Here is a 17,250-nt window from a genome sequence, read left to right as displayed (position 1 = left end):
TGCGCTCTGCGTAACCCAGAAGTGACTTGTATAATGTGAGTCTATGGAGCATTAGGACGAGCCACCATAGGCTTGCATTGTAGAAGAGACTTCCAGCTTACGCATAGAGTAAGCCAGCTAGTCACGATTGCGGTGACATCACTGAGAAGCAGAGCAGAACGGTGCTGGATCCTGGAGGGAGCAGCAATAGTTGAGTATATTAATATACTACATGCATATATACACACATTTTAATAAATAAAATCTTAGTGGGAGTGCTTGTTTAAGGGCCAGCATATTCTCCAGCTCTGTACAGAGTTCCTTTTTGGGTAAGTACAAACGGCTAACTAAGCCGACTAAAAAAACATAAAGCATGAACATCATGCACAGTAATAGTAAAACAACTTGTCACATCTTTTAGCCACTTCAGGCATCGGAAGCATAAACATAGATGTCTGCATAGAAGGAGTCGGTACCTTATTCATGCTGTCCATGACTTGGGCGGCATGAATCATCTGTAAGGTTTCCAGCTGGGTCAAGATGAGTTGTACATAATCTCACAGATATGACCCCCATTGTGAGGGAAGTCACCGGAGAGATTTATGAAGCACACAATGGCGTATGTTCTTTTCCCCATATGCATGGAAAAAGAAATTGCAAAATATACCGGTTTGTACTGAATACTTCTGTGTTGATTTAGTGTAGTCGGCAAAAATAAAAACCATAAAGTATGCAGCCTGAAGAAGAAGAAAAGGACAATCCTTTTGGCAATGTGTGATGGAAATGTTTGACACCTACTACTGGAGCTTTTTCGGTACAGTTCAAAAGCTGTCAGATGTGCGTCAGAGCATGCAGGGTCAATATTCCATAGTCAAAGATGACAAATCACAAATTGTTTTATATTCGAAGATGAATATGCTATATTTGGAACAAAATACGCTGAAAGCCTAAAAAATTTACAACTTAACACTATTATCTTAGTATTAGCAGTCAATAATTAAGGAAAGCCTTTGCAAATATTAAAGGGATTGTCCAGTGAAAACTCAGAATAGTCGATGGTTGATCTGTGGAGGTCGAATCACAGGGATCTGCACGGGGTACTTTTATCACCATTACAATGGAGCAGCTGTAGCCTGTATGCATGCTCAACTGCCACCCTATTCATTCCCAACGGGGCTGCTGAGCACTGTGCTCTGCTTTTTCCAGAGGCCCTATAGAGAATGAATGGAATGACGGTCGGGCATCATCCTCGCTCCCGCTCTATTCTGTAATGGGAATAAAAGTGCGCGGTCAAGGATAAAAATTCCCCATTCTGCCAATCGGTGCAGGTCCCAGTGGTTGGACCCCCCCCCCCCCACTGATCAAGTGGATAGATGATGACTTGTTTTCACTGTACAGCACCTTTCAATATCCAAAGGAACCCCCTCTTTAATTATTGCCTATTGGACTGCCAAAAGTAGCAGAGCATTGTACTCTGCCATCTTTTGTCAGTACCATAAACATTTAATGGCGTGTTGGCTCACATACAGAGCCCAATCTCCATTCCAATAGGACTTTTCGGAGCAATCTGAAAATGATCACCAGTCGTGTGGGGTTGGTGATAACTTGATACGATGGGAATTGCCCCTTACAATACAGTATTTAAGGCTGATTTCACACAACCATATTTCACTGAACCCGGGTCTCCGACTTCAATAGCCTTATATGAGATGACCAGTCTGTACATTGTGGTCTTTATTTGGACCACGAAACACGGATGTATGTAACCGACCTAACTGAAAGTTGTACAACATTTCATTTATATAGCTTTATTTACTAGAGAACAGGAAACCCACTTTATTGTACAGACACATGTCAATGAAAACCACTTATTGGTAATGGCTACACATCCTTGCTTATCTGCCCTGTTGTCTACTTCCTTGCATGTTGTGACGAAACAGCTTCTTAATCAGACAGAAATTTAGATTTGTTAAGCCAAGAGATATACACTATTGTGTTTGTGTTGGCTTCTGAATGTATGTGTATTTCTGTGGCTGGTCAAGGACCGTGACTCTGGGTGAAAGAATGATGCTTAGTACAGTATGCAATTAGCATAGTAACAAAGCCAGCTAGATGTTGATTTAAAGAGTCCCCCCGGCTATACCAACTATGTAAATTGGTTAAATGCACAAACAATGAGGCCTGAGCCCTGTGGAATAATACGGTCCCTAGTCCTTGACCTGTAGCTGTGTACTTGAAAGAACAAATGTGAACAATTTAAGGAACAAGGCCTCTGTGGCAGGCAAACTTTACAAGGAGAATCCAAGATCAGACACATTCTTCAGGAGAGTAGCTTGGTAGCATGGCTCGATCCAGAGAGACACAGATTTGAATTCTACATGATTCCTACCTAAGGGTATATGGCCCTGACTGAAAAGATATGGATCTGCTCCACTGACCATCAGCGAACCCATGGATACATTTGGGGAAAGGGAAAAGAAAAAAAAAACAGCTCACCTCCATGAATTAGCTGGGTGTCTTCTGGATCCATGATCAGTGCTGCTGCTTGCGCTCGGTAGACAGGTAATAGGAAGGACGATGATCCAGCTCCACATACTCCAATAGTAAAAACAAATGTCTTTTTATTTAGAATTTTTAAAAAATATCCAGATGGCGATAATGTAACTCCAGCTGGTAGAAGAACAATACTAGAAGGGAAACACTGGCACCAAGGAGGGGTGCGCTACCAGATGCGTTTCGAGCGAAGACTGCTCTTGAACTTGGTATGAATAACTTACCAATAACTTATTCATACCAAGTTCAAGAGCAGTCTTCGCTCGAAACGCGTCTGGTAGCGCACCCCTCCTTGGTGCCCCTGTGTTTCTTTTCTAGTATTGTTCTTCTACCAGCAGGAGTTATATTATCGCCATTTGGATATTTTTAAAAAATTCTAAATAAAAGAAATTTGTTTTTACTATTGCAGTCTGTGGAGCTGGATCATTGTCCTTCCTATTACCCATACATTTGGGGAGACCAGGTTGGGACGAAGTCACCTGGCCCCATGGATATGTTGTTTGGGGTTGCCAGGTGGGACCCTTCGTTCGCCTGGAACCCATGGAGTCCCACAGAGAAGCCAGATTGGGACCAGCCGGTCATCTGGCCTCATGAAAACTCGAGGAGAGGCCAGGGTTGGACCCTTGGATCTCCTGGCCTTTTACCTCGATGACTCAGCTTCCTAAGCTTGCGGCTACCTCCTCTCTGTGGGGGCCCACCAAAAGCGGGGGGGGCTTCACACATGTCCTTGCCCTTAAACATGCAGATGATTAAGATTGCTGATCTTTGCTTAAAGAAAATAACCCAAGATATATTTGAGCCATTCCTTTTTGCCTTGTGAAAGTTGCATTACCGTTTTGTTTGCTTGATTAATTAAGTTCTGTGTTTTCCGCTATATTATGCCCTGAATCCATAAAAGCCTTGCCAAGGTTTCTGCTGCCAGACACCAATCTGTAGATGTTGGTTATTCATTTGAAAACACTTCTTCATTGTTTCTGTGGAGCCTGAAGGGTTGTTTCATAAAGAGACAGAAGTAGGAAAAATGATTGTCATAATTGTGAAGAATAAAGCATGCTGTGATTTTTTTTTTTAAGATTAAGATAGAAGACTTTTTGCAGTATTTGCCATTGTAGTATTTTACTACACATTTGAAAAAATGCAGAAGTATGCTAGGTGTGTTTTGGTTCTGAAAAATCATATTGACAAAGGGGAAATTTGTGGCTCTTTTCTTTAACATTTCTTCTGGTTATTTTCCAGCAATGCTGCTTTTATATCCCACAGGGAAAATAATCAAAGCTGGTTCAAAATAAAAATTTGAGCAGTCGCCTATAGTAACCAATGAGATTTTAGTTCTCATTTTAAAGATATTTTTTTTTTATTAAATCTGTAACCCAGGTGGTTTAGTTGCAGATCCTTACAAGTTTACACCTCTAATATATCTAATGTGGGAACCCGTCTGTGGTATTAAGAAGGCCTCTAGAATGTGGCCATGGAATGACGTGTGTACTACTTCAAGCCGAAAGCAAACTTCTACCAGTGTTGGAAATGTAACAGTAAGATGTATTAAATGCAAGGCACTGGTTAGGCTGCGTGCCCACGATCCGTAATAGCTCACCTGCGCTGTGTCCAAAATGCATTGTACAGTAGAAGCACAGTGGATGGGATTTATAGAAATCCCATGCCCACTGTGCTTCTATTCGACGCCGCCTAAACTCACTGGCGGCGCGGCTTTACGAGCCGCAGCATGTCAATTTCTGTTGCAGAGACGACATAAATTTCCCCAATAGAATGTATTAGATGCGGTAACTCCGCATATGTTCAATGAACACATGCGGATTTACCTGCGTGATCGGACGCAGCGAAAATATGCTGCATCCAAAGCGCTGCTATAGCCTGACCATGGGCACATAGCTTTAGAGGAGCTGGATCTGCATTGCAAGCAGTGGGGGGGGGTCACCTTTTAAGGCAGAAAAAATGAAGATCTAAGACTATTTTTAATTTTATTCATATATAAGAAGAAAATAATAAATTAATAATGGCAAAACCACCAGACGTTTAAGGTAGTATGCTCACCTTCTGAAGATGTGCTACGAACAGGCACAATGCTGCAAAGAATGGTAAATTTGGAGTTAAACCCTAAATCCCAGTCAGCCTTAACAGCTGCTGGTTGGACAGTAAGATCTAATGTCACTGTTGATTTGAACAGGTTGTCCCCTTTCAGATAATCTGCCGTGGCTTCAGTTTAACATATTCTAAACCGGGCTAAACGCACATTCCCCGGGTCCATCGGCGAGTCTCCGCTGCTGCTCCCAGTGTCTCACATTGGCAGCGGCGCTGTTGTCACGTTGTAGCAGCCAATTGGTGAGCTCTGAATGGGGCATTCGATCTACACTGGAAGCTGAGCTCACTATTTGGCTGTCGACATGAAGCCAGCGCCGCAGCCAATTTCAGAGACCAGGAGCAGCGTCTAAGACTTGCTGGTGGACCAGGGAAAGGTGAATACGACATGGTTTTAAGAAACTCCAGCGGGGTCAAAATATTATCTGAATGAGGAGATGGGCTGAATAGTTTTATCCAGTTTAGTATGGATAAAATGGCCTGCACATATTTTCACTGCATCAGTGCCTTTCTCAGGATAGGTATTCCTAAAAGTGGTTTTCCCACGAGCAGAGTACACTTTAATCAACAGATCTTGGAATAATCATAAATTCCAAAATTGGATGTGTTGAAAAAAAAATGTTCCTGTACTGAGATAATAAATGTGCCCCTGCTGTGTAATGGCGGTGTCTGACCCTGCAGGAACACGGTCTGATCATACCACAGCTCCTGGGCAGGGGAGGAAGCAAAAGAGTATACAGACAGGACAGCATGGGATCACAGCTGCTGATTTCTATAAGAAAAAACATTTCCCTGCATGTTTTAAAAACTTGTTTTAGCTCACAGAAAGAATCCGCTGTGATCCCGTGCTGTAATGTCCGTATACTTCTGCTTCCTCCTCTGCCCAGGAGCTGTGGTATATCCGATCATGTTCCTGCACAGTTGAAAACATTCACTGCACAGCACACAGCAGGGACACATTTATAAGATTATCTCGGGACAGGAATTTTTTTTTTTTTTTAACACTTCCAATTCTGGAAGTCTATTTTTATTGTAAGATCTGTTGATTAAAATATACTTTGTGGGACAACCACTTTAAATTTTCTCATCTTCACATGATGATGATGGATGATGAATGATGGAGATTCTTGACTTGTAATTATCCACTTTGTCTCAGGCCTGAGGAAGGCCCTGGTCCAGTGTCAAAATGTGCAGCCTGTTTTATGCTAAATAACCCTGTTTCCATAAGTCGCAGCGCCACTGATTATCCTCTTTTTTTTTAAATCAAACTCCATAGGCTTTAATGTGAGGCCTTGGCCACTTGCATACTCTCTTCCTTAAAAATTAACTAAATTGACCAACAAATCAATGTCTTTCATTGTTCCAGGAATAGCGCATGGTAGTAAGCCAGTCAGATGGACTTCCTAATTTTACTTCTCCTTTTTAGCATCATTTGATCAACGCTGAAATACACAGTAAATTTCTTTCATCTATTATCAGGTAACCAGCTGGAAGCTGCTCAATGTGGGAAGATGCTGACCGCAGAAAGAGTCGTGGAGGAATGGTTGTCAGAATATAAGGTATTTATTATTTTTAAATCATCTTTCCTTCACCTGTCTCATTGTAAATGATGGTTATGCTCCTTGCTTTGTGTCGTAATTGTGCATTTTGACTTTTTTTGTATTTTTTTTAATCTATTTGTTCAGATAGTATTTGGCTTCTATTAGAAGTCCAGTCCTTTGACTCATGGTCTTCATGCTATCATTTTAAAATGGAAGACGGATTAGTTAAAGGCACCATTTTGCCATACATATTAGATGTCCGTTGGCCGAACGATGCTTCTGCCACTTGTTAAGCCCCCGTCAGACTAAGCGAGATCGCTGCTGAGTCACAAGTTTTGTGACGCAACAGCGACCTCAGTAGCAATCTCGCTACGTTTGACTCTTAGCAGCGACCAGGCCCCTACTGTGAGATCAGTGGTCTTGTCGGAATTGTCTGGACATTTCTTTGATCGTTGAGGCCCCGCTGGGTAGCATGTATCAGTGTGTTTGACACCTTACCAACGATCTTGTTGACGACTCAGACACAGATACACTTAGGCGTGCATCGTTATACAGATCGTTACGGGTCGCTGCATTGCTGCTGCGTCGTTGGGAAGATCTGACTGTTTGACATCTCACCAGCGACCACATAGCGACGCAGCAACGATCCGTGACAGGTCGTATCGTTGTCGGGATCGCTGTAGCGTCACTTAGTGTGATGGGGCCTTTAGGCCAACAGCCATCTCTCAGCTGTCTCTCCCATAGGTTGGAGCGCTCATTCGGCCGAGCCCTCCTACGGATAGAGCATCAATGTAAAAGTAGGGGACAACCCCTTTAAAAGTGTTGTAGAAATCATGCTGATAAAACAATAATTAATCTCCTTCTGAACAGACCTGTGGTGTTCTGCTCTGTGCACGGTTTACATCCTGCTTCTATGGAGGTGATAACTGCTGACCAGTGTGGTCGCTGGGACAAGTCGTGACCTCCTAAGGAGAGGTCCTCCATATAACAGTAGTGGACAGACTCTTTAAAGAGATTGTCTGAGACTTAAGGCCCCGTCACACATAACGAGATCGCTAGCGAGATCGTTAGTGCGTCACGGTTTTGGGATCGCTGGAGAGTCGTTTCATGATTGCTGGGGAGCTGTCAAACATGCAGAACTTCCCAACGATTTCGGCCGCCCCAGCGATCTAACGAACGATCTCGGCGGTCGTTGGGACGCTTTCACACAGCAGCTATTTCAACGATCCACACCTTGATTGGGACTGTACTGTGTCACAAATGCATGCATAAAATCACTTTTCCGCGCCCCCTCATCTCCGATTGGTGGACGCTACTGCGTCCTGATTGGGCGGCCTTGGTTTAACATCGCTACTGCATCTCCGGTCAGATGGGAACACTGGTGTGTGCATTGTTCCTGTACAGATGTATGGATGTCTATATATTTATATGAAAAAAAAAAAAAAAATAGATAGATGTATGTATATATATATATATATATATATATATATATATATATATATATATATATATATATATATATATATATATATATATATATATAATATATTAGATGTAAATGGCCATTTATGTGTATGCATATCTGTATGTTTGAGAGTATGTATGTGTATATATAGTTATCTGTATACGTATGTGTATATGAGTGTGTGTGTATATATTTATGTACTTAAAAATATATGTATGAGTACATGGATGAATCTGTTTACATACGAGTACACGAATGTATATGCGTGTGTGTATGTATCTGTATACGCATGTGTATATATGTGTACGTGTGTGTGTGTATATATATATATATATATATATATATATATATATATATATATATATATATATATATATATATATATATATATATATATATATATATATATATATATATATATATATAATATATAATATATTTTATATTATATTATGGACTGCTTACTGCGGTGACTACTGCTACTGCTGAAAGAATGAGAAACAAAGCTTTTGCATAGTAGAACACACAGTTTATTAGACACATCAGTACAGAAATGTCAGTAGTGTAGAAACATGAGTAGTTGCCCACTATAGGTTCTGATGCTGCCAAGGAACAGCACCAGGACCGTTAAAATACTGGCAGTAGTTGTCGCAGCAGGTCTTCGCATCATGGGTGTTTCTGCCATGTCCCACTGGTTGAAGGCCTGCAATTGCAGGATCGTTTGCACGCCATTCACCGAGCTCCACTTCCCCATTGGCTAGGTCCACAGAGTCCACGAAGCCAGGCGGACAGTACGTAATTGCATCACGTCGACGAAGAAAGTTGTGAAGTGTGCAACAAGCCAAAACAACAGAGTCTATTGATTTAAGCTTCATGTTAATTGGCGTGTGAAAAACTCTGAAGCGGTTGGCCAGGACAGCGTGTCAGAAAACGTGCTGTGTGGGTGTGTGTGCACGAGACCCCTAAAATATCTGCCCATGCAAAAGCATATATATACAGATAGAAGCCAAGCCCTCCCTCCCTGAAGAGCAATGATAGCAGATAATTGGTAGATGTCCTATAAATGAATTAAAAATGGAAACTCATTTGAGACCCCAAACAATACCTACCTCGCTAAAGATGTCGGATTTCTTCAAAGTGGAGTCACAGCCGGAGAACGCTGGTGGGATCCGAAAACGAGGACGCAGTAGCGACCACCAGTCGGGGACGAGGGGCGCGGAAAAGTCCAATTTATGCACGCCTACGTGTCTCAGTTCTGAATCGCTAACGAGGTCGTTGATAAGGTGTCAAATACAGCGATGCGCAACGACCCAGGAATGGTCCAGGAAGCTTTGTAACGATCAGCAATCTCACAGCAGGGGCCTGATCGTTGCTACTTGTCAGACATAACGAGATCACTAGCGAGATCACTATTGCGTCACGAAAACTGTGACGCATCAGCGATCTCGTTATGTGTGATGGGGCCTTTAGTGAAGTTGTGCCAATTGGTGGAGGTACTCTAATTCTGGAACTGTTTCTTAGTCTTCTGTTCCCTCTATTCCAAAGTCATGTCCTCAGTTTGCCCAATATGCATATTTTCCCTTCAACCAACTAGGCGTATTTGCTTACCTTTAAAATGAAGGGTCCTAGAAGAAGAAAACTTGCCCCAGAATCAGTGGAGCAGTGCCAATTAGATGAGATACACGATTTAATTTAAATAATCCAGTGTATAGGATAGGTTATCTACAGTTATGGCCAAAAGTATTGAGAATGAGACAAATAGTAATTTTTCCAAAGTTTACTGCTTCATTTTTTGTAATGGCAATTTGCATATACTCCTGAATGTCAAAGAGTGATCAGCTTAACAGCAATTACTGTACTTGCAAAGTCAATATTTGCCCAGAAAATGAACTTTAACCCCCAAAACACATTTCAACATCATTGCAGTCCTGCCTTAAAAGGAGCAGCTAATATCGTTTTAGTGATTGATCGCCAGCCCTGTCCTCAACACCCACACCTGTGTTAATGGATCAATCAGTCATGATTAAGTAAGAATGACATCACTGGACACTTTAAAAGGAGACTGGTTCTTGGTATCATTGTTTCTCTTCAGTTAACCATGGTTATCTCTAAAGAAACACGTGCAGCCATCATTGCACTGCACAAAAATGGCCTAACAGGGAAGAGTATCGCAGCTACAAAGATTGCACCTCAGTCAACAATCTATCGCATCATCAAGAACTTCAAGTAGAGAGCTTCCATTGTTGTCAAAAAGGCTCCAGGGCGCCCAAGAAAGACCAGCAAGCGCCAGGACCGTATCTTGAAACTGTTTCAGCTGCGGGATCGGACTACCAGCAGTGCCGAGCTTGCTCAGGAATGGCAGCAGGCTGGTGTGAGTGCTTCTGCACGCACTGTGAGGCGGAGACTCTTTGAGCAAGGGCTGGTTTCAAGGAGGGCAGCAAAGAAGCCACTTCTCTCCTGAAAAAACATCAGGGACCGACTGATATTCTGCAAAAGGTACAGGGAGTGGACTGCTGAGGACTGGGGCAAAGTCATTTTCTCTGATGAATCCCCTTTTCGATTGTTTGGGACATCTGGAAAACAGCTTATTCGGAGAAGAAGAGGTGAGCGCTACCACCAGTCTTGTCTCATGCCAACTGTAAAGCATCCTGAAACCATTCATGTGTGGGGTTGCTTCTCAGCCAAGAGAATCGGCTCACTCACAGTCTTGCCTAAAAGCACAGCCATGAATAAAGAATGGTACCAGAATGTCCTCCAAGAGCAACTTCTCCCAACCGTCCAAGAGCAGTTTGGCGCCCAACAATGCCTTTTCCAGCATGATGGAGCACCTTGCCATAAAGCAAAGGTGATAACTAAATGGCTCATGGAACAAAACATAGAGATTTTGGGTCCATGGCCTGGAAACTCCCCAGATCTTAATCCCATTGAGAACTTGTGGTCAATCATCAAGATATAAACATCAAACAAACACTAATAAAAACCAGAGGCCAGCAGATCATGTGAAAATATAATTTTGGTGTCATTCTCAAAACTTTTGGTCATGACTGTATATGAAATTAGTTTGGGGTTCAACAACAGACATCTGGCACCCCCACCAATCACCCGAAATCTGGTCTGGCAGCAGGGAAACATTCATTATATGGGGTCGGCGCACAGCAGCCCCCTACATTTTAGTGGCCCCTGCCAAGTACTGATGGTTATTCTCTTATTCTATTCAGCTAATCTCTCATTGATGACCTATCTTACGGATAGGTGATCAATTGTTAAAGGGAAGCTGTCATTCGAAAATGACCTATTGTTTAAATCAGGTTCTTGTGTTGCATGTATATTTTTTTTCTTAAATTTTTGCCAATCAGTGTTTTGGTTCTTTGTTTTTTTTTCTCATATCATTGTCTATTAAAAATGGGGTCACAAGCTAAGGCTCTTCTCATTAGACAACTCCTTTAACAGCCATGGTCTTTGAGTTATGTGATGCAGAAATAAAACCCGTGCTTCTAGTGAGGTTTCATATTTCTTAAACCATATGACTCAGGGAAGCAGTGGGAATAAAATGATAGCAAAAATTTGCCACTTTTGACCTGTTGATGGGTCCTCTTTAAGTGCATGAACAAGGCAGTTGTAACTACTTTTAGCATGGTGTGTGGGAGAGAAGGAAGCAAGGTAAGTTAATTGAGTATTTTACACAGATTCATATAGTCACGGTTGCACTGTTTTTAGGAAGCCTGGCAGCTGTTAATAGAGTATCTATGGACAGGCTTATTGCAAGCCACTCCGTTTACCAGATCCCAGGGTTAGCTTTAGCCTTCACTCTTTTAACCTCTGCACAGGGATCTGGATTTACACACGGACCCCTGGGTTGGAGCCACAAAGTCAGCTGCTGTCTGGTGGTGAAAGCTGGTAGCAAGAAGGATAGTCATGCAGGGTTAATACCAGAATGTCACGTCTGAGACCAAATCAGAACGCAAGCTGGTGGGGAAAATAGAAGCTGAAGTCAGAGAATGGGTTAAATCAGGAAGATGCAATAAGAGCAAAGAATGGGCTATAGACCCGTTGAGCAGAACTTATTGACTGGCAGTGGAAGTCAGAGGCCCAGGTTTTTAAATTGCAGACAGCCCTTCCCATCACTGTCAGGAAGGAGTAAGCAAAACCAAACAAAAATGAAACCCATAGTTCCCTGATTAAGCTGCAGGAATAAAACAGGTCTGTTGCTTTCACGGGTCACCAGCAACAAAGGCGCGCAGCCGCCCAGTGGCCAGATCGGAAGCAGTAGTAACGGGAGCAGGCACAGATGCTACACATAACTTTTCTAAAGACTGATCAATAATTAAATAAAAAAAACAACAACTTTATTTACTCCCTAAATGATTATACTGTGCTTCTTTCTGATGTTATAGATGCATGCAAACTCGCATTTAAATTGACTTGCAATTTGCTTAAAAATTAAAAAGCTATTTCCTATGTCGCCTGTGGTGATCACAAGCATCTAAAATCCTTTTTTGCGCTCTCAGCTAGCAGGAATATAATATTGACATACACAATATGTTTTGTCTTTAGATTCTGCCTGAGGCGTCTATTACAAGTTATGCTGTCAGTCTGAAGGAGAAGACCACTTTGGTTTCTGCACTTTATGAAGTTATTCAGGAACCTCAGAGCGAGGTAAGTAGCAAATGGGAATCTGGTAAGAGTACCCCAATGGAAAAATATATTTATACTCTAAAATGCAAACCTTCTATAGAAGAATACAAATATGGCAGAATTCTATGTGGTTTGATTTATTGTGTATGAAAATCGATTTCTCCAGTGCTGATCTGTGAGCTGGAAGCTAATACATAAAGCTACAGTAATAAACCTGTAATATCATCTTATACTTCCAGCATGCCTTTATAATAAAAAAGGTAAGAATTTCACATTAGAGAAGTGCTTCCTTGGAATCCACCACTGGAAGCAACACTGATCATAAAGACGGGGGTCCCTAGCTACTCTAATCAGTATGTTTGGGACTGATGGAGATGTGATCTTTTCAGTCCGATAGACAATTAGTATATTGTCCGTGTGCATGCATGACTACTATTTCATTCAATCTCCTCAGAAAGTTTGCTGCAGGATCCCCATTGTAGTGATTAGTAGGACTCCGAGCAATTATACATTTATCACCTATCCTGTGGATTGGTCACAAATGTTTTTCATGGGATAGCCTCTAAAATCGCATCAGATAGTTGCCTTAGTCAACCCTTTTAAACTATAAAATTCAAGCTGCCTGTAACGACCTTGAGGTTGAGCTTACTAATTTTCAAATTACAACTGGAGCCAGGTAAATCTGTATTCTGCAATCACCACCTAGCTGTTCTTGCTGGTAGGAAGAAGAAGTGTTTCACCTGGGAAGCTAGAGAAAATTCTGTTTTGTTTTTTAAAAAAAAAAAAAAAGTCCACACTCCATAGACTGATGTCAGTTGATCCTACTGATTTTGACAAGAAACACTGAACACTTTGGCCCAATTCATCAAAGCTTCCACACCAGAATTCTGGCATAAAGGCTTTGAAAAGCTGCAAAATTTAGGCATAACTCTGAGTTGTGCTATTTTTCAACTTTTGATCTCTTCATACCAGTTTCTCCAGAGCATGTTGAGTCCATAAAAAAGATATTTGCAAATATTTTTTAGATAATTTTGTAAGATGTCCGCCGGGCAGCTCCTCGAGCTGAGATATGTATCATGGAGGCTGGTAGCCTCGGTGTTGTCAGCCCGGAAAAGCAGGCTCCAGCATGTATAGTGCTGAGAGAGTTAATAGGTTGTGTCAGGGCCTGGTTTACGAGCAATCAGAGAGATGGGTGGGACTGGCTGCTCACATATCCCCGCCCTAAGGTGTGGTATGGCTGATATAAGGAAGTCCAGCTGTACTATTAGGGTACAGTGTGTGTGCAAGGTGAAAAGACCTTGCCTGTGTGGCTCTGTCTCTGCTAGAAGCTAAGTAAAGGTCTGACATTTAAACAGGTGAGCCTGTGCTACATATGGACTGTTTATTTTCAGTATTGGTGCTGTTATACCTTTTGTACCCAGAAGAGGCTGTTTTTTGTTTTGTTAAACTATATGGTTAATGGACATTAAATAAACCGCACTGGATCCTTGTGTGTGTACCAGCGTCTACCAGAGAGCCGATCCCTTGTTATATATTATATTCTAGAGATTCATGCTCTCAGGTAAGCATTAGGTAGCGTTCACACAGACAATGTGGTTTGGTCGAAACAGGTGCAGTTGTATTGCTCTTATAAAACTCCAAGGGATTCAAAACCAAAAACAGCTTATTTTGGGCACAAAAGTATCACCGCAAATAAACCGTTCATTTAGCTGGGCATATATGTTAGTGCACGCTCACCTGAACAGATTAGTCCTTTCTCCCTGAGCAAACTTCATACACTGAAGAGGAACGATCCCACCAGTCTCCCCTTCAGCCCGAGCTCCAGCAGCTTCCAGCGCCAAATAGAAGTGTTCAACTCCGGGCACAGTTCACAATGAACAGGCTGCACCTTCCACACATTATTCTGCAGCTCCAACCAGGGCTGTGGAGTCGGAGTCTGAGTCGGTGCCCATTTTGGTGGAGTCGGAATAAAATGGACCAACTCTGACTCCTCCTATAATATATAATAAATTGGATACAGTAGTTCAATGCAGTTTGTGGTGAATATTTTTTCATTAGAATTTGGGAAAGTTATGAAATGTCCTATAAATGTCTGTCCTATTCCTGATCTAAGGGTCTAGACTTTTAGCGGAGATGAATCTGCTACAGTAAATTTATCACTTACACATGAGCCATGTATGAGGGAGGTGGAGTCGGTGTCATGGAAATTGAGGAGTCGGAGGTTTGGCTTACCGACTCCACAGCCCTGGTTCCAACGCACAGACTGCTCCACTTTCCTAATAGAAAGATTGACATGCCACTTCTGTCTGGAGTGATGCACAAGTAGGATCCAAATTCATCCGCAGTATGTAAGAATACTTGCCACTCGTTAGGTGTGATAAACACTGCATAGCCTCACCTTGCGCTGTATTGGCAGTTTCCCTCCTGTCAAGGTGTGACTGAAACGACTCTAATTTTTGTGTGGATATTTCTACAAATAGAATTGCTTCCATGTTTATCACACCAAATGAGTGCCAAGTTTTCTTACACACTGCGCAGCTTTTCTAGCTGACCCATGCAATCTTCATTCAAATAGACTCTGGCATATCTCTCTCCTAGCTACAGCTCACATTGTGGCTGGACACTCACCAGCCAGCTTCAGCACACTCGACTCTGCTTCATTTAGCAGACTGACACACAAGTAGTGAACATAAGCCCTGGTTCTTAGTCAAAGCAAGTTGGGTGCATCAAATCAAAACCTGCAGTGCTAGGATTTAACCCTAGCATACGTGTCTTTGCTACTGTGTGTGGGTGCGTGTGTGTGTGTGTGTGTGTGTGTGTCAGGAGATCATGTGACTTGTTTGTGGGGAAAAAAAGTTAAAGTGATGTGAATGTATGACAATACTTTGTATACGCCTTCCATAGACTGCATTGGTATAAAAACTTATTTGTTTTTCATCCTTTCTTTTAAAGCAGAGGTCCCCAACCGCCGGTCCGCGGTCCAGGACCGGGCCGTTGGGGTTTTTCAGCCGGTCCGCGGCGCCGCTGACCAGGGCCGGCGTCAGCACCCGGGCAAATGCCGGGGCTCTGAGCAGGCAGAGGGGCCCACTGGCGGTCGCGCACCCCGCTGAGCTATGGGCGGAGGAGAGCGGTGTCAGCGCCCGCCCTTCTCCGCCGCTTGCTCAGGGCCCCGGCAGCCCGATACTTACCTCTCCCCGTGCCTCCGCAGATCAGCTGTCTTCCTGCTCTGCGCTCCCTGTGTCGTCTCAGGTCAGAGGGCGCGGTGACGTCTTTACACCGCGCCCTCCCCTGAGCCGTCACAGGGAGCGCTGAGCGGGAAGAAACGACAACGCTGGAGTTCGGAGCCGAGCAGCGAGCGGCGGGCAGCAGGTAGCAGGTGAGGAGAAGGGAGGTGAGTATTTGATTTTTTTTTTTTTTTTTAATGTATGGAGGCATGGGGCATTATAAAGAGGGGAGGGGGGGCATCCTGCATGGGGCATTATAAAGAGGAGGGGTGACAGCCTGCATGGGGCATTATAAGGTGGGGAACAGCCTGCATGGGGCATTATAAAGAGGGGGGGATTCCTGCTTGGGGCATTATAATGAGGAGGGGTGACAGCCTGCATGGGGGCATTATAAGGTGGGGACCAGCCTGCATGGGGCATTATAAAGAGGGGGGGATTCCTGCTTGGGGCATTATAATGAGGAGGGGTGACAGCCTGCATGGGGCATTATAAGGTGGGGACCAGCCTGCATGGGGCATTATAAGGTGGGGAACAGCCTTCACGGGGCATTATAAAGAGAGGGGGGGACATCCTGCATGGGGCAGTATAAAGAGGAGGGGTGACAGCCTGCATGGGGCAGTATAAAGAGGAGGGGTGACAGCCTGCATGGGGCAGTATAAAGAGGAGGGGTGACAGCCTGCATGGGGCAGTATAAAGAGGAGGGGTGACAGCCTGCATGGAGCATTATAAAGAGGAGGGGTGACAGCCTGCATGGGGCATTATAAAGAGGGGGGGTGACAGCCTGCATGGGGCAGTATAAAGAGGAGGGGTGACAGCCTGCATGGGGCAGTATAAAGAGGGGGGGCAGCCTGTATGGGGCATTATGTGGGGGGTAACAGCCTGCATGGAGCATTAAAAGGGGGGGGCCTGTATGGGGCATTATGTGGGGGGGAACAGCCTGCATGGAGCATTATAAGGGGGGGGGGCAGCCTGTATGGGGCATTATGTGGGGGTAACAGCCTGCATGGAGCATTAAAAGGGAGGGGCCTGTATGGGGCATTATGTGGGGGGTAACAGCCTGCATGGAGCATTATAAGGGGGGGGACAGCCTGTATGGGGCATTATGTGGGGGTAACAGCCTGCATGCAGCATTATGTGGGGACCGGTATCCTGTATGGAGCGTTATATGGGGGCCAGTATCCTGTATGGAGCGTTATATGGGGGCCAGTATTCTGTATGGAGCCTTATATGGGGGCCAGTATTCCGTATGGGGTCTTATATGGGGGCCAGTACTCCGTATGGGGCCTTATATGGGGGCCAGTATTCCGTATGGGGCCTTATATGGGGGCCAGTATTCCGTATGGGGCCTTATATGGGGGCAAGTATTCCGTATGGGGCCTTATATGGGGGCAAGTATTCCGTATGGGGCCTTATATGGGGGCCAGTATTCCGTATGGGGCCTTATATGGGGGCAAGTATTCCGTATGGGGCCTTATATGGGGGCCAGTATTCCGTATGAAGCGTTATATGGGGGCCAGTATTCCGTATGGGCGTTATATGGGGACCAGTATTCCGTATGGAGCCTTATATGGGGGCCACTATTCTGTGTGGAGCGATTCACCGGTTTCTGAGCTATTGTAGAATTTACAATAGATATCACTCATGAAGTGAAATCTTTGCATTGTACTATATATATATATTTCTCCGCCGTATCTCTGCATCATGAATCGTGGTATGTGTTAAAGGGGCCCACTGAGACTCTTTCGCCCGGGGCCCA

The 17,250-nt window shown here is 43.7% G+C and overlaps 1 protein-coding gene across 4 annotated transcripts in view; it reads left to right on the top strand.

Moving 5' to 3' along the window:
* HYCC1 (hyccin PI4KA lipid kinase complex subunit 1) overlaps positions 1–17,250 on the top strand; it is a 132,026-nt gene that overhangs the window by 43,388 nt on the left and 71,388 nt on the right. For all 4 annotated transcript variants that reach the window (XM_073677856.1, XM_073677857.1, XM_073677859.1 and 1 more), the window contains 2 exons: positions 6,109–6,188; positions 12,190–12,291. In XM_073677856.1, coding sequence (XP_073533957.1) covers positions 6,141–6,188; positions 12,190–12,291 — 150 coding nt within the window. In that variant the 5' untranslated portion in view covers positions 6,109–6,140. The remainder of the gene's footprint in view (positions 1–6,108; positions 6,189–12,189; positions 12,292–17,250) is intronic.

This window comes from Phyllobates terribilis, unplaced genomic scaffold (genome assembly GCF_046119375.1).
Source record: "Phyllobates terribilis strain yellow unplaced genomic scaffold, ASM4611937v1 Scaffold_4__5_contigs__length_816908805, whole genome shotgun sequence".
Classification (NCBI taxonomy): Eukaryota; Metazoa; Chordata; class Amphibia; order Anura; family Dendrobatidae; genus Phyllobates; species Phyllobates terribilis.
Note: the sequence above shows the minus strand (reverse complement) of the source record. Positions and strands in the feature narration are given on the sequence as shown.